Here is an 18,006-nt window from a genome sequence, read left to right as displayed (position 1 = left end):
GGAATTAAATGAGTAATTAAAATTTTCTTATTACAAGTATAAAATATTTATTAATTTTATTGATAATTAATATTAACTGAGAATTTAAATAAGGATGAATCTAAAAATAAGATAATTAAAATTTAAACTTTAAGCTCATAAAAAAATTTCTATATTAACTTTTTTATAAAGAAAAAAAGATATATATTTTGACAAAAATGTCTGACATGTAATTTTATTATAGGTAAAAATAAAATTCTAAAAAATTACTTTTAAGTCCCACTTTTGACTAACACTAAGTTACCCATATGAGAATCATTCTTTGATATCTCTTTTATGATATAATAACAATCAAACAATTATTATGAAGTTCATTTAATATTTTTTAAGCTATAAGATTAGATAAAAAGATATTTAATCAATTTATTAATGTGTTAAAGTTAAATTATTTAAATTCGATACTTAATTAAAATAATTCTTAATTAAATTTTATTTATATTTAAGTCGATTTTCGATCAGTGATGATCTATTTTTTTCTAATAAATTAAAGGGTTAAAAAAGTAAATATTTAAAATATTATAGAAAATAAAAAGAGGCAATATGATTTTATTTTTTTTCTGACGCACAATATGATTTGATGACACCTAAAAAAAAGAAGGGACATGTTAGGTGCATCCAGCAACATTGCTGGTGCACCCAGCAATTAGGTGAATGGGCAAAATTGTCCTTGTATTAGAAAAATAATTCATTCTTTCGGAAGAAGGTTCTTCCGGTAGAACAATTTATTCTATCAGAAGAACCTTTTTCTAGAGAAGTTACCGGAAGAAGTTCTTCCGGTAACTCCTCCGGAAGAAGGTTCTTCCGGATGAACAATTTGTTCTATCGGAAGAACCTTCTTCCGGAGAAGCTACCGGAAGAAGGTTCTTTCGGTAGAACAAATTGTTTATCCGGAAGAACCTTCTTCCAGTAGCTTCTCCGGAAGAAGGTTCTTCCGGTATAACAAATTGTTCATCCGGAAGAACCTTCTTCCGAAAGAATAAATTGTTCTACCGGAAGAAACTTCTTCCGGAAAGCTTCCGGAAAAAGATTCTTCCGGTAGAACACAAATTGTTCTTCCAGAAGAACCTTCTTCCGGAAGAAGAAATTATTTTTTTTAACGCAAGGACAATTTTGCCCATTCACCTAATTGTTGGGTGCACCAGCAATGTTGCTGGGTGCACCTAGCATGTCCCAAAAAAGAAGTATAATAAATTTGGATAGATATGACACATGGTCGATAAAGATGGTCTTAGGAATTCCGGCAAGATTACATTGAGATTGGAAGATTCTACTCTGAACTCCATTTTTTTCTTACCGTTTCGGCTTCTCCTTCCACGAGGAAAACAGAGTGTCTCCCTCCTCAGATCTAAAATCTACTCTCTTTTTCCCTTCACACGGAACTGTGACGATGTCGAGCGACAGCGACGAAGACGAGCTTCTCCAGATGGCGCTGAAGGATCAAGCGCAGCGAGATGTCAACTACGGCAAATCCTCCTCCAATTCCCGGAAGCCTGTCGCCAACTACGTTCAGCAGCCCAAGAAACCCGCTCCTCCGCCGAAACAGTCGCTGGGCAAAGGCAGAGTCGCCGCCGACGACGATGATTCCGAAATCGAGATGCTCAGCATCTCCAGCGGCGACGAGGACAACGTCCAATATCCGGTTGCTGCCTCCAGGAACAAAGGCGCCACGGCTGCCGCAGCCGGAAGACCGGTGCGCGAAGACGATCGCACCTGGGATGGCGAGGAGCCTAGTCGCTGGAAGCACGTTGACGAGGCTGAGGTACGCGATAATCGCATATGTCAGCGCTTTGCATTTTAGACGCACCGAATCAATTCAATTTTTATGCTATTGAATAATTAGTATTCTTATTTCTTTCCGACCTAAACCCTATGATTTCGATAGGATTTAATGCTATGTTCTGGATTTATTAATTGATCTTCACAAATGCAGAGGGGAATCTTGGGAATCTGAGATGGTAGTAGAGAAGGATGATATGGAAACATGTCTTAGAGTTAAAAATAAAGAAGAGGATCCATAGACCATAGGAAACTCTGAAATTGATTGAATGATATGATATGATATGCAGATAAAAAGAGCTTATCATACATTTATAGCAAGAAAAGTTACAGAAAACTAATAGATGCAGCAGCTGAAACAGAGAACCCTACTTATTGGCAATATAAACACTAATGTATCATCCTTACTCTTAGACTGGTTCAGTAACCACAACATGATAGTTTCGAAAACAAAGTTGAAGAACAGTTCGTGAAGTATTGTAGTTTCACTTTTGATTGCTTTACTACTTTCCTAGTGCTTTTGCGACATGTGTGTTCTAATACAAGACCCTGATGTATATGGTATACTTGAAATGGTGGAACTAATGTCTTTGTCAATTCCCTTCTTTTGAGGGGTTCTTTAATGACTATCGTTTTTCGTTGCATTTTGGTTTGCTCTCTTTCTGGCATTCAAATAAAATGTAATTGACTTTTATTTCGCTACTGCTGATAATCTGTTGTGGAAAATCTACAAGCGGTCTAAATAACATACTAATAACATCATAGATCCTATTATTGATGTCCACATTGTAACTAGGCTGAAATACTTGCCTTAAATTTAATGAGTACTCGGAGGGCTGTGTGCGCTTTTCAATGTTGTTAATGGCGGAAAGCCAAAAATCCGTTATAAAAATATGGCAGATGGCGTAGCGGCAAATGGCGGAAGTCATGGCGGACAAAAAAAATATATATATATATACATTTATATACATATAAATATTAACAAAAAAATAGATAAAAAATATATATAAATAAAAAATTAGAAAAACAATGGATTGCATTCAAATAAACTAAAAAGTTTCATGAGTTCACACAATAACCAACACCAAATAAACTCATTCACGAGTTCAAAATAACAAAAAGGATAAAAGCTTAATGCAAACTGCAAAGTAAAGGTTGAGGCTCTAATCATCTTCTCCAATCCCAACATAATCCTCTTCATTTTAATTAGTAGAAGAGGACTGAACAGAAAAAAAAAAAAAAAAAACAGAACCAAAAATTAATAAAGAGTGTCAAACAGAAAAAAAAACTGAACCAAAAAAAACAGAACCTGATGCCGCCGCAGTCTGTAGTCGTTGCCGCTGCCGTCACCGTCACTGTCGCCGTCCGTTGCTCGCGTGCGTGGTGCGTGGTGCCATCGTTGACTTCGGGTGAGACCTCACGCTGGTGCGTGGTGCCGTCGTCGCTAGTGCTTGCTGGGTGCTGGGTGCTGCTCACGCTGGTGTGTGCTGCTCGTGCTCGTGCTCGTGCTGGAGTTCGCGTGGTGCTCGCGCTGGAGTTTGGGAGCTCGTGTGCTGCGTGCTGCTCATCCCATTTTGATTCGAAAACCGGGTTTAGGGTTGGGTCGGGTCAGCCCAAGACGACCCAATTTCATTTTGGGAAAATTTTCAAAAAAAAAAAGTTTCTTCCGCCATAACCGCCATTCCGCCACCACCGTTAAGTCTATGGCGGCCGCCATTTGAAACCCGCAACGCCACCGCTATTTGGTGGCATTTTTTCAAAAATCCGCCACGTCATACCGCCATGGCGCTGCCATAACCGCCACTTGACAACACTGGTGCTTTCAGGTTGAAAGAAATTAGATTTGTAGGTATCTTATGTTTTATGGGCTATATTTAGCTTGTAATCTCTGTTTTTTGTTCATTTCTTTTTGTGTTGTTAATAGTGTTTTTTTTTTTTGTAAATATACTATGGAATTTTTGGAATATGTTATTTATCATTAGCTGGGAAGTTTGGAATTTTGATGCTTTGTTCATGTTCTATGAAATTAAATGAAATTCTGTTTAATATATGAAAGTACTTATGAAATTCTGTTTAATATAATGTAGTTGGGCTTCTTTGACAGCTTGCTCGTAGGGTTCGTGAAATGAGGGAAACAAGATCAGCACCTGCACCTCAAAAATTTGTGACTCCAAAATTTGAAAAAAAAGGTTCTGCAGTGGGTAGAAAGGGGCTTACCTACCTGCAGTCATTCCCTCGTGGCATGGAATGTGTTGATCCACTGGGGTTGGGGTAAAGTTCATTTTGATGCTTATCTGACATGGCTTTTGCACTGTTTCCCTCTTTGTTATGTTAGTCTTTGGCTCTATTGCTGGTGTTATTTCCATGTTTCTTCAGTTCTCTGAGGGATTAATCCTTGACATTTACTGGTATTGGCATTTGGTAGGATCATAGACAACAAAACGCTAAGGTTGATCACTGAGTCTTCACATAGTTCTCCTAAGACTGACAAGGATATTCAGGATGGCAACCTACGTGGTAATTATTTATTTGTTAGATGTTACTTTATTAAAGTCAATCTTTATAGTTCTCTTTTTTTGTGACAAGATTTGATTATGAGAAAAGAAATACCCAGGAAGTGCTCTTACTATCAAGTTAATAATGTTGCAAGATGTTGTATGTGTGATTGTGTTGCTCTCTCTCTCTCTCTCTCCTGTTTCTGGTTTAATAATGTGTAATCATTTGGCATGTCTGAAGGAATGGAATGAGGATTGCATCCATTTTTTAAGGGAATGACCATTCCCTCTTTCTGTGAAGTTGCTCAAAAACACATTGTTTACACATTCATTTTACCATTCCTACTATCTGACTCTTGAATTCTCCCTTTCCATTTAAAGTTCAGAAGCAAGTTTTGAAGCAGAATTTTATGCTATCATCTCTAAACTTTCTGTTGTCTATCTCCCTTGTGTCAGTTTGTCATGATGTGGATGCCTTTTCTTCTTTATCAAAAACAAAAAAATGTGGATGCTAATCTCCATGAAAATAATAGCAAATTTGTAATTACACACAAGTACTTACCATACCAAATATTGGTTATAAGAATGTGGCTATAAATGGGCATGTTATCAGTTGAGCTCTACTTTACAAATGTAGCAAATAACCATTTGCTAGTATTGTTTGGAAATTTGTAACAGCTTTCTTCTTCTTAACTCTCCTTTTGGCTTGTGTTCACATGCTTCTTCTTTAAGTGTTCATGGGGCTGATAGCATTTTTTATTCCCTTATACAGAAAAATTCCTGTATTTTTCGGAGAACTTCGATGCAAAGATGTTCTTATCACGGATACACAGTAATACCAGTGCTGCCGATCTGGAGGCTGGTGCACTTGCTTTGAAAACTGATTTCAAAAGTCGTACTGAGCAGAGAAAGCAGTTGGTTAAGGACAACTTTGATTGCTTTGTCTCTTGCAAAACAACAATTGATGGTATGAACTTTATTTTTGCATGGCATTCAAAGCCCAGTTTAACCATACAAAAGTAATCTTTTATTCTTGGGTGTCTAGTATTCCTGTCACGCTCAAGCTCTTACTCTTTCTTTCTCACTGGTTGTCCAAGCATGTTGGTAAAAAAATAAAGTTTAATGTTGTCAATACCCTAGAATTTTTTTTATTTTGATGTGAAAAACTTCTTTTTTAATTTCCAGATATTGAATCAAAGTTAAGACAGATTGAGGATGACCCTGAAGGGTCTGGGACTTCCCATTTGTTTAATATTATTCAGGAAGTTAGTTTGCAGGCTAATCGTGCCCTGAAGCCTTTATTTGAGAGACAGGTGGCTGAAGTATTTATTCTAGATTTTGTTGCGGCTGCTATTCCAGATTTCAAAATAATTTTATTCATGACTTCTATGAATTGTGTAGGCTCAAGCAGAAAAAATTAGGACTGTCCAAGGTATGCTACAAAGGTTTCGAACACTTTTCAACCTACCAAGTACTATCCGTGGCAGCATTAGCAAGGGTGAATATGATTTAGCTGTTAGGGAGTACAAGAAGGCCAAATCGATTGCTCTGCCCTCCCATGTATAAAACTTTTATATTGATTTAGATTTTTCTGTAGGTGCCCCTTGTTTGATTGGTAAACAAGTTTAATTTCGAGGTTTCTTGAAATTCTAGTATACATGCTCATGAATTTTGGTCTCAAGTTCATCCGCCCCTTGTACCAATATAAGAATAAGAATTGCATCCATTCAAGCATTTACTGACATAGGGGTATATCATGTTTGTGAATTTTATCTGGTTATTCTAACCATCGGCTTTATCATGATCTTTTACTTCCTGAACTTGACTATTCTTGTCATCTCAATTCAGATTCAGGTAGGTATCCTAAAACGTGTTCTTGAAGAGGTTGAGAAAGTGATGAATGACTTCAAGACTATGCTTTTCAAGTCTATGGAAGATCCACAAATAGATCTGACAAATGTAATTTTTTAATTTCTTCTATTTACCTGCTATGTTGGAATGAAATTAATTGCAAAGAAGCATTGGGCTGTAAACAAGGTTGCATTTCAGTATGCAGTATCTTTGTTTGTGCTGACCCATGATGTTATGATTGCTCCTTCATCTTGCTTAGCAGTAACCGATACATAATATTGCATGAGTTAAAAAGAAAGGCACAAATAAGGAGAGTTGATGTTTGCTTGCAGAATGCAGATTGATATATGCTTGAAGGCTGACACCTTGCCATTTTATCTCCTTTATTCTATTTTAACATGATATTTTAATGTTTATTGAAGCACATCATCTTGGACGTGCCACTGGTAGTGGGCTGACAAGGTCTTTGGGTAGTTTGCAGGAGATACTAGGTTCAAACATTTGTGCAACCATTTTTAAGAAATTGCATTTCATTTGGACTAAAACTGGTATAGTTTATTGGATTGACTTTTCAAAAACACCACGTCAATGTGTGCAACATAATTAAATTAATTTAGAATATATTGCTTATGTGATAGACTACTGAGGCTACTTATTCTTTAAGTTGCTCTTTGTTGTTCCTGCTTATGGCTTTCAATCTATGAAGCTTGGACACCTCTCCTGTTTGAACTTTGAAGTCACAGAATTAGGTATCCAATTAAAAATATTTGTTGGTTCACACACTTGAGCACCTGTTATATGGGTTCTTGTCAATATTTTACATGACATTGTAGTGTTCTAAATCACATAGAAGAGAAAACAGTTACGAGCATCGTAATCCTTATAATTTTTTTGTTTGCATGGACACTAGTAAAACCTACCTATACTGACAGCATCATGGACTGGTGATATTTAATATGTTAATTGTATGGTGATTAAGTTAGAGATGGATTGCAGCAATCTTGTTTCTCTGGTTGCTAGGGTGATTATAACACTTGCTTGTTCTTCATGTAGCTTGAGAATACTGTGAGATTACTGTTGGATTTGGAGCCGGAGTCAGATCCAGTATGGCATTATTTGAATATACAGGTACAAAAATTCCTACTGCCCCCCAAGTTTTTTCACACTTTTAATTTTTCAGCCTTCAAGCTTTGATTGTTTTTTAGAACTGTCCATTTTCACTTCCATTGGAATGGCCAAATTGTTGAGTCCATTGGGTTTGTTTCCTTCACAGAATCGGAGAATTCGTGGTCTGCTTGAGAAGTGTACTTTAGATCATGCGGCTAGAATGGAAAATTTGCATAATGAGTTGCGTGAAAGGGCTCTTTCTGATGTCAGATGGAGGCAGATTCAAGAAGATATGGATGAATCTGTAGGTGTAAAGTTTATTGTCATGTAATATCATTAAGCTAGGTTAATATTTTGATGTTAGTTTTTTTTAATATTATTTTTATAACTATTGTCAGTCAGATATCAACAACTCTCCTATTGGTAATACCTATCCTGCGGTCCACTCTCATCCATCGAATCTACCTGGTGAGGAGGTTGATGGTTTAAGAGGAAGGTATATCCGCAGATTAACTGCTGTAATCATCCATTACATACCAGCTTTCTGGAAGGTTGCACTCTCTGTTTTCAGTGGAAAATTTGCTAAGGTATTACTATTTTTTTGCTTTTACTTAGGTATTATTATTTGGTGTATATATATGTGCTTGAATTATTTATAAAATTTTATTTTCATTCCGAGTTACAGAATATCTTAAATCTTTTCTTTTTTCTGTTTCTTCTTTCAAGTTTTTAATTTCTCTTCCTCGGTAATCTAGATTCCATAAGATACTTCTGGAAATGCAGCTATGATCTTGTTTTTTGTATTTTACCATTCTATATATTTTATATTAGTGTTGTTTATTTTCTTAAACTTATCATACATAATTACATGTGCTATATATTTGTGGTTCCGTTTTTTGTTTTTCCAGTCTTCCCAAGTTCCCACTGATTCAAATTCCAACAGTTCTGCAAATAAAATTGAAGAAAAAGCTGGAGATGGGAAATACTCAAGTCATTCTCTTGATGAAGTTGCTGCAATGATATGCAGCACAATATCACTGTACGGAGTCAAGGTAATTATTGTGTTCACATGACCCTTTCTCCCATGAAAATATATATTTTCTGACTTTGTAATCTCTTTATAGTATGCATGGAAAATTAATTTTCTAATTTTTTTCTCTGTGGTGTTATATATTATTTTTAATCACATTTTCTTTTTTTACTTTTTTATTTATTTATTTTGTTTCTGATTTGACATCATGTGAATTTGGAGATTTGGGTTAGAAATGTTTTTGAAATTTTCCTTGTTAGAACTTGATAGGGAAAAGAGGGGGTGGGGGAATAGAAAAAGAAAGGACAAATGGGCCTCAGAAACAAGGTCTGCTTGTGTATGAGAGCAGAAAGAATCAGTGTTACAAGTTGCACTAGCTGAAGTGGAAAAGGAAGATAGGTGGGCATAATGGAATGGATAGCTTGCAAGGAGAGTGTAGAGGGAGACAAGAGAATCATGCTGGACGGGAGAAGAGAGAGTGAGTATTTGGAGGGGGAGAAACCAAAAAGGGGCAGGGTCATTCTTGAAGGAAGGTTATTGTAGCCAGGCTGAGAATAATTTCTTCGTCAGGAAAGGGAGGGGGTCTGGGTTTGTTTTTCCTATTTACCATTCTGCAAGGGAGCTCTGCTCCATTCATAGGTTTACGTTTCTTAAAATTCTCCTCAATTCTACATTGTAATAGAGCAGTGTTGTCAAATGGCGGTTATGACGGCGCCATGGCGTGGCGGTTTTTTGAAAACACGCCACCAAATAGCGGTGGCGTTGCGGGTTTCAAATGGCAGCGCCATGGCGGCCGCCATAGGCTTAATGGTGGTGGCGGAATGGTGGAAGAAGCTTTTTTTTTCCGAAAATTTTCCCAAAATTACAGATTGGATTGTCTTGGACTGACCGACCCAACCCTATACCCGATTTTCGAATCAAAATGGGAATATGGGATAAGCTGCACGCACCACGCGAACATGAGCACGAGCATGAGCAGATCGCACCAGCGCGAGCAGCAGGCAGAACGCAGCACGCACCAGCAATGACGGCACCACGCACCACGCACGCGAGCAACGGATGGTGGAGGTCTCACCCAAAGTCGACGACGGCACCACGCACCACAGACGCGAGCAATGGACGGCAACGGCAGCAGCGGCGGCAACGGCTACTGACTGCGATGGCTACAGGCACTCGAGCATTCTGTTTTTTTTTTTGTTCTGTTTTTTTTTCTGTTTGACACTCGTTTTTACTTTTTGGTTCTGTTTTTTTTTTCTGTTTGTCACTTTTTTAATTTTTGGTTCTGCTTTTTTTTTAGTTATCAAATAATAAATATTTTGGTTCCTTTATCCTTTTGTTATTTTGAACTCTTGAATGAGTTTATTTGGTGTTGGTTATTGTGTGAACTCATGAAACTTTTTTAGTTTATTTGAATGCAATCCATTGTTTTTTAAATTTTTTATTTATATTTATTTTTTATCTATTGTTTTGTTAATATTTATATGTATATATAAATGTGTATATATATATATATATATTTTTTTTTTTTTTCCGCCATGACTTCTGCCATTTGCCGCTACGTCATCCGCCATATTCTTATGGCGGATTTTTGGCTTTCTGCCATGAACCGCCATCCACCATTAACAACATTGTAATAGAGGACTTTTTCTGTTTTGAGCTATATTTCAATATAAATACTATTTTGTTCATATTCAAATTCTGGTGCATATCAGATTTATCTATTCTTCTATCCAGCTATAGATTTGAACAAAGAGTGCATTTTCCCCCTACATAAAATAGAATGTTGAGGCTCTTACAGAGGTATGTCAGAAGTGCCTTTGTCATCTGGTCTGGATAATGGATAACACTTTCTTTGACCCACTCTGTCATTCTTGTGCTATTAGGCTATAACAAATTTTTCTGCTAGTACTATCAGTCTTGATTATCCTGGAATCATATATACGTTTAACATTTTATTTTTCAAGATCTGGCTTGTATCCCCCACCCCCCTCCTTCTCTCTGAGTCCTATTTTTCAAATCTGGAAGCCTATTTTTTATATATATAAACATAAAATGGGGCTACCTACATGTCAAAACTTAATATAGTAATTTAGAGAAATGTATATTGCTACATGGTTGATTTGACAAGTGTAGTTCATGGTTTTCTCTTTTTCCCGTTGGTTTTGCTTGTGCCCTGATAGCCAACCTCCCATTGGTGCAGGTTACTAATATTTTTCATGATCTAGAGGAATCAAATGTCCTCAGGTCCTACATGAGTGAGGCCATAGAAGATATATCTAAAGCATGCACAGCTTTGGAATTGAAGGAAGCTGCTCCTCCGATTGCTGGTATCAGTTCTTCAAATCTAAAAGTTGTCATATATTAAGTTTCTCTGAGTGCATGTCTTTCTCTTTGTTCCAGTTGCTGCTATCCGAACATTGCAATCAGAGATTATAAGGATTTACGTACTGAGGCTTTGCTCTTGGATGCGAGCATCAGTTGAAGAGGTTTCAAAGGATGTGACATGGGTTATTGTTTCAATTCTTGAAAGGAACAAATCCCCATACGGAATCTCATGTTTGCCTTTAACATTCCGTTCAGTTGTAGCCTCGGCAATGGATCAAATCAATTCGTAAGTCTAAATAGTTTCATATAGGATCGGATGCCTTAAAGAAAAGTGGGTGATTAGAATGAAATGAAAAGCTAGCTATTTGGTAAAGAAGTGGGTAATTTTTCATTTTTCCTTCTTTTACATATGTGACGCCAATTCATGGTATACTATTATCTCCTGAGTATGCTGTAAGGCAACACCCTGGCTTATCTCAATTGGTGGATTTAGCTACATGAATCAGTGCCACTGAACTGAACTCTAGAAAGTTTCGAAAACACAAATTTTTAGTGAAACCATTTAGAGCTTGGTCTTTTTTTATGTTTTTTTCATAATATTTTGTTTTAGATTTCTCTCTAATAATTTTAATCAGAATAATTTTTAAATTGATCTGCTATTCTTACTGGAGCTTTTATTGGTCTTCTCACATGATGAAATTATTTTTGGTGATTTTTGTTTGGTAATCTTATTAGTCAATATTTGCTTCTGAATTTTCTCCCAGATAGATTGGTTCCTAATCTTAGTGTTGTAGCATGTGATATTCATTTCCTTATTTCATTTTTGTACAGATTTATTTCAAAATTATTTCCTGTAAATAGTTTCCTTTATATCTATAATTAGGACAACAGAGCATCATATTTTTTGCTTGTATTTATTAGGTTAGATTTAATTAGTCAGCTTATACATTTGTAATCTTCCTGTACAGAAATTATCAGAGGAATAATATTCAGTTGTTTACTTAGTTCAAGTCTTAGCTTTCCTATAGGCGGCAGCACCATTGTTATCAATTAAGCACATTGTGGCGGAGCATTGCATTGCAGCCTCTGGCCACTATTTCCATATTGCATCACATTTTTTCTTCATGGCAATTGCAGCCACTATTGAACCAGAAAGTACGTAAAATTGCCAGATGCAACTGATGACAATGTAAGGCGCGTGTTTTTTGGGGGTGGGGGTGATTTTGTGATTTATCTCCCCCTCATATAATGAAAGGGTTCGAAACCCTTCTTTCATTTACATGTCAAAGCTGCAAATGCTCATCACTTTGTCTCCAACCACTTCAGATGTTTTCTGCTGCTGCCACCCTTTTTCCAGTCAACCCCTGCTCTGTGCTGCCACTTCGGTTTTGTTTTGGCTTTTTTTTTTCAAATGTTTCCTTTTCTCCACCATTTCATTTTGTTCTATGTTCTCTGCCCATTCCCACCCTTTATTTTCTTTTAATCTAATGGTTAAAGAAGAGTTACTCATTAAAACCATTAGATTAAAAGAAAATGAAGGATGAGTAGTAACGCTTGGAGGAACTTGACCCCTCAAGTGCAGTGCCTAAAAGGTGTAGGCACTTGTTATACTCGGTCGGATGGCTGGACAATCCACATCTATTTGCTATCCACTGTAGCCACTATTTGGGATTGAAAAATATTGGAAAATATTCGCAAAATGATCCACAAAGGAAATAGTTGTATACCTAAGTTGTTGATAGTAGTTGAATAAGCCAAGAACTATTAGAACTAAATGTTGTTTGCATCAAAACTCGTGTTTAATTTTTAAGAACTCATTTTCTTGAGTCTTATTTGGGGGCATACTTGAAATTTTATTCATACTTTATCATCTTATTTTTATTTTTTTTAGTCCAATATCTTTGTAGTGAAGTTTAGTGTTTCTGTAAGTCATGGACCAACAAGGAAAAATTTCAATTTCTTAATTTGGATTAGAATCCCTGTCCCCTGCTTTAATTGACTTGGTTCTTTCTGAAAATTGGGGTTAATATTTCAATGATCTTTTCAGGATGCTTTGGTCCTTAAGGAATGAAGCAACAAAGTCAGAGGATATGTTTATGCAACTTCAAGAAATTCAAGAATCTGTCAGACTTGCATTTTTAAATTGCTTCCTGGATTTTGCTGGTATGTTGGGTTTAGTTAATCTTATACCCAATAGCATGCTTTTCCAGAAAAAAGAAATTAAAGAAAATAAAAGATAGCAAAAGGACATAATGGTGTCAGAGCACATAAAGTTGCAGTTATAAATCAGCTTTTGTTTAATTGTCAGGTAGTTTAGAGCGTATTGGGTTCGAACTTGGCCAACATAGAACAGATGAAGAGGGCTCCCAGTTACCAAATGGATATACACATGAATTGGAAAATGCACCTTCTGGTCTTCATGGAGGTGTTATTGATCCCCATCAACAGTTATTGACTGTTCTAAGCAATATCGGATATTGCAAAGATGAACTTTCTTATGAGTTGTATGACAAATACAGACACATCTGGCAGCATTCCAGGTACTTTTTCGTTGTTGTTCCCTGAGTATATAAAAAGTTCTGGTAAAATATTGTGGAATTCATCAGGAATGCATGCTATTAAAGCCTAGTGAGATTTGCTGACTTCGTGAGGTTGCAACTTGTTACCTAACCCTGCTAAAAAAATTATCATTTGGTGTCTTCACATCAGAATTTTCTTAGTTTTTTTTTATCAGTTATTCCTGTCTTTTGATGTCTTCACAATAATTTGCTTGTCATCATTCATCCAATATGGTTATATGTACATATTTCAATTTTTTTTAAGATTGGGAGTCAATTTGGTTAGCAATAAATTTCAACTAATCAAATTATTCTATTGTAATCATTCTGTAGGTCTATGTGACTGACTAGCTACGTATAATTTTCTCTGAAAATATTTTATCCTACAGATTTTGTATTTACTAGAGCATTCTGGTTCTTGGTTTGCCTTTAATTCAGGGGGAAGGAAGAAGGAAACAGTGATGTAGAAGATCTTGTGAATAGTTTCTCAGCGCTTGAAGGGAAGGTCCTTGAACAATATACTTTTGCAAAGGTAATGAGAAAAATATTGTTCCCCTCCTTCAAGAAAATAACTGGGTGGGAAGCAGATGAATATAGAGGCTGTAATCAGAGTTGTAACTTATAAGAGCATCTAATTACTTTTTGGTTTGTGAATTGTGGATACCTTTATACTTGTTGATTTTTCTAAAATAGTTTTTTTCTTGATTATCTAAATCACCTGAAATAATTTACAGTTTTCATGATTGGTTTTTGGAGAAATTATCAGTTAGAATAATAGATTGCCCTTTGTTTCTCAAATATCAAATTATAGTCATATTATTATACACAATATAAATTATAAGGTTTTGTGTATTGATGGCTAGTAATCAGATGCTCGTCTTTCCTCCAAGTCTACTTACCTGTACTTTGTGCAGCCTAAGTTTCAGCGATTGACTATGAATAATGAAAGAAAATAATTGAAGAAATTACTATATGCTCCTGCTTAAGTTATACAAAGTTCTAAATATCAGGTCAGCTAATAACAGATGCTCAATGATTAGTTTCCAACAAAAAAATCTTAATGTATATGTTGAGCTGTGTTAGATGTGCTGGAATATTGAATGTTAAAAGTATTATAAAACATTTGAATTTAGATTAATAGTTGTCCAGATTGAAAAAGACCAGGTATTCTAAAGCAGGAAAGACAGGGTAGTAAGTAGTAACACTGGGCATTCTCTTGTTGGAAAAATTTGCACTGTGTATACCTGCTTTCATTATTCAATACCATGACAATTTATTGTGTTCTCATCAGGCAAACTTGATCAGATCTGCTGCCATGAATTATCTGCTGCATTCTGGCATTCAGTGGGGAGCAGCACCTGCAGTTAAAGTGAGGAGCTAGTGACAATAATGTTTATTGTAAATATGACAGTTCTCATTATTTGTTTGTTTTCCTTCAAAATGAGTTTTGCTTTTTACTTTTGGAACAAGATGTTTTGATGTGATGTTCCCTCTTATGTTGGTCTCTTCCAGGGTGTCCGTGATGCAGCAGTAGAGTTGCTGCACACATTGGTAGCTGTGCATGCAGAGGTAAATATTGCATGTCATTTGGGATTATGAATCCTACATTTGCTTCTTTTTTTTTTTTTAATTGAAAGATGAATTTTATTTGAAGGAAAGAAAAGGATAGAACAAGAAAGAAAAAATAAAGCATTATAGGATAAGATATATTCCTTAGGAACACAATAAAATCTAGAAAAATCTGTCTTTTCATGTTTTTTGCTAAACAGACTACTTTAAATAATACACTATGTGCTGAACACCACCAAAGCCATGAAAATACTGACATTTTCAATTAAATCTTGAGATCAGAAATTTCCTTTCCACCAAAGATACCAAATGTGTAGAATCAGATAACACTTGTCATATTATGCTTATTACAGTGGACAAAACCAGTTAAGTTGTGTTTCACTCGAATTACAAAACCCATTTTCAGTTATTGCTGGACAATGTACATAAGGACTAAAAGTCTTGAAGGACTTGATAAGGAAGGGTCGTTTCTATATCGAATGGATCTTGAAGAAGGAATATTTGTGCTCAGAAAGTTAATTCTATGGTCATTTGACTCATATACTTTTTGTTGACCTTGCTCTAATGGTATTATATTATACTTTGCTAAAATTTTGGCGTAAGCTCAGTTTAGAGGCCATAGAGCATTTTAGTCAAAGCAGTCCCCGTTTTAGAAACTTCTTAAACTTCACTTTTATGTTTACAGTTTAAACAATATCAGCACTATATAAATAATTGTTTCATTATATTTATTTGAAGGTGGTCTGCTGAGAGGCAATGTTTTTTTGTCATAGGTTTTTGCTGGTGCTAAACCTCTGTTGGATAAAACGCTTGGCATTCTTGTGGAAGGCTTGATTGACACATTCATCAGCATTTTTCATGAAAATGAAGCTACAGATCTTAGTGCAATTGATACAAATGGATTCTGTCAGCTCATGCTTGAGGTAAGTTTTAGTACTGCAGCATATTAAGCTCTGGATGATAGTAGATATGGCCATATTAAGCCCTTGCTGAAGCTTGTGGCATGCCTTGATTTAGCAATGGGGCAACCTTCCCCAGCTCCTCCCAGATTTGGGTGTATTTGGAAAAGAAAAAAAGATATATAGTATAGAAAGCACCTTTTGTACCCTGGCATCTGGTGAATATTAAGGAACTGACAAATATTTATTTTTTATGCCATTATCTTTTTATAATATGATAAGACACAATATGCTTCTATCATGTATGTTTCATGTCCTTTACCTGCAGCATATATTTTAGACATGATGACCAAGAACTTAATTTTTAGCAGATTGTTGATTGATCGACTTGTATGTTTGCAGCTTGAGTACTTTGAGACCATATTAAATCCATATTTTACTTCTGATGCAAGAGATTCCTTGAAGTCTTTGCAAGGATTACTGTTGGAAAAAGCCACGGAAAGTGTGACAGATGCTGTTGACAATCCAGGACACAGTCGTCGGCCAACTCGTGGTAGCGAAGACGCACTTGCAGATGATAAGCAACAAGGAACAACTGTATCACCTGATGAGCTCATTGTAAGCAACTAGTTAATGTAGTTTGTTATTCATTTTGCATGTGGTATGTCTAAATGCTGAGGGATGCTGAATTAATTAGTGATTATTTCGGTTCGTTAGTTTGTGCTGGATGTGACGATACTATAGACTTGTTTTGCTATATGAGAATGGGGTTTATTTTGATGCTGGTTTTCTATGTTGTGAAGTCGGTTCTGATACTAGTCAGTGTGTTGAATTCTGTTGCTAAATTTACTATCTAAAGCTATATTTTGGGTATTTCAGTCTCTTGCACAGCAGTACAGCTCCGAGTTCCTTCAATCAGAGCTTGAGAGGACACGCATTAACACAGCATGCTTTGCAGAATCTATTCCTTTGGACTCTTTGCCAGAACCAGCCAAATCTGCCTACTCTCCCTTCAGGAACTCAATGGATTCTCCTAGCAGAAAACACAGAGGTACCTACAATACCGGAGCCTCAAGTTTCTCTCGCCATAGACATTGATGGGTATGAATTAGCTCCCTTATTCTTTTAGTTTGCTTGCCTATTGTATTTATTGTAGTATATTTTTGGTTTTGTAGTTGATGAAAATTTGTATTCTTTGCACTGTTATCTGTTTGTAAAGGTGGATGACAATTACCACATAATGAGTTTTGGAACATATGTAGGCATTCATGTATGCCAATCGCAAGTGCAGTGAGTTTTGTCATTTAAGTTTTAAATGAGTTATTTTGTTAGCTGAATTGTTGGAGCCTTTGGATGTGTATACATTACAGTGAATCAAGGACATGAATTGAGAAATGAATGTAGCTTATCCATCATCTTTGCAAAGCCTTGCATTAAACAAACCAAAAAAAAAAAAAAAATGGTGCCCTTTTATTCGATCGATCAAATCTATAGTTATGTTCTTGTGAAATCTTGATTTATACATGTCTGGTTCAGATTCTTCAATCCACATATAATTTTCCGTTCTAGTAGCATAAACTACTCTATCACTTGATAATTTCTTTTCTTCCGTAAATTATAATATAATAACTCTTGGATTCTAATTTGATGCTTGACGAGATTATTATTATTATTATTATTATTATTATTATTATTATTATTATTATTATTATTATTATTATTATCATATATTGGATGATTGTTTTGATATTCATATTTCTGTATTTGCATTCTCGCGATTTTATAATTTTTATAAATTTTAACTAATGCTTACTTTGATAATTTTGCAGCTTTTAAGAAAATATGTTGGTTTAGTGGAACTTCTCATTTTCTTTCCTTTTTTTTTCAGACTCATTTCTTTTCCTAAATCACCCATTAAAGCGTTTTTGGCTTTGGTTACAAACGCATGGTAGATTCGAGAGGTGGAGGGAGAAAATGGAAACAGAAAAAAACATGATGGGATAATGAAGGGAAGAGAACGTGATCTACACGCTTTGGTACGCCTGATGAAATTCTAAGCAACGAGTTTTCAGCCACGTTCGTATATGATCAAATATAATAAGAAAATTAGAGCGGGGTATAATTTGGTGTAAAAGTATTAATTAAACACGTTTTTAGAATTTTGTAGCAATTTGGTGATAAGAAGGAAGTTGAGATATAGGAGTCATGAGTGGTTAAAGTTTCCTAACATAATCATGCAACAAGCACGGTGCGATTTGGGTGTTTTTCCTTTTGACACGGATAAACGTCATGTTCATTGAACTAAACGTGAATCAAAGGTCCCAAACGCAAGGCTACCTAACGTACTTTCCCGGCAA

The 18,006-nt window shown here is 35.7% G+C and overlaps 1 protein-coding gene across 7 annotated transcripts; it reads left to right on the top strand.

Moving 5' to 3' along the window:
* The first annotated feature begins 1,248 nt into the window (after positions 1–1,248).
* Positions 1,249–17,632, top strand: LOC114403830 (exocyst complex component SEC5A-like). Of its 7 annotated transcripts, none has more exons than XM_028367015.1 (22): positions 1,250–1,798; positions 3,920–4,086; positions 4,241–4,332; positions 5,083–5,277; positions 5,496–5,623; positions 5,712–5,870; positions 6,159–6,269; positions 7,215–7,289; positions 7,435–7,572; positions 7,667–7,855; positions 8,177–8,320; positions 10,499–10,625; positions 10,699–10,909; positions 12,671–12,786; positions 12,932–13,163; positions 13,620–13,713; positions 14,473–14,550; positions 14,694–14,750; positions 15,524–15,673; positions 16,052–16,267; positions 16,529–16,750; positions 17,538–17,632. In XM_028367015.1, exons 1-21 carry the CDS (start codon positions 1,427–1,429, stop codon positions 16,745–16,747), a joined length of 3,270 nt encoding a protein of 1,089 aa, XP_028222816.1. In that variant the 5' UTR covers positions 1,250–1,426; the 3' UTR covers positions 16,748–16,750; positions 17,538–17,632. The 7 variants fall into 7 exon arrangements, 6 of the variants coding, with proteins under 6 accessions (XP_028222819.1, XP_028222816.1, XP_028222817.1 ...); XM_028367016.1 differs by lacking the exon at positions 17,538–17,632 and adding an exon at positions 16,869–17,064; XM_028367013.1 differs by lacking the exon at positions 17,538–17,632 and having other exon boundaries at positions 16,529–17,064.
* The last annotated feature ends 374 nt before the right edge of the window (positions 17,633–18,006 follow it).

This window comes from Glycine soja, chromosome 20, assembly GCF_004193775.1.
Source record: "Glycine soja cultivar W05 chromosome 20, ASM419377v2, whole genome shotgun sequence".
NCBI lineage: Eukaryota > Viridiplantae > Streptophyta > Magnoliopsida > Fabales > Fabaceae > Glycine > Glycine soja.
The sequence above is the reverse complement of the archived record's forward strand: the minus strand, read 5'-3'. Positions and strand labels throughout refer to the sequence as shown.

What these genes read in the sequence shown, in the direction of transcription:
- LOC114403830 (XM_028367015.1), top strand. Translation starts at nt 1,427, where the DNA reads ATGTCGAGCGACAGCGACGAAGACGAGCTTCTCCAGATGGCGCTGAAG. An exon ending in CGATTGCTCTGCCCTCCCAT is followed by an intron (nt 5,871 to 6,158) that starts GTATAAAACTTT and finishes ATCTCAATTCAG; the next exon opens with ATTCAGGTAGGTATCCTAAA. An exon ending in CACAAATAGATCTGACAAAT is followed by an intron (nt 6,270 to 7,214) that starts GTAATTTTTTAA and finishes TTCTTCATGTAG; the next exon opens with CTTGAGAATACTGTGAGATT.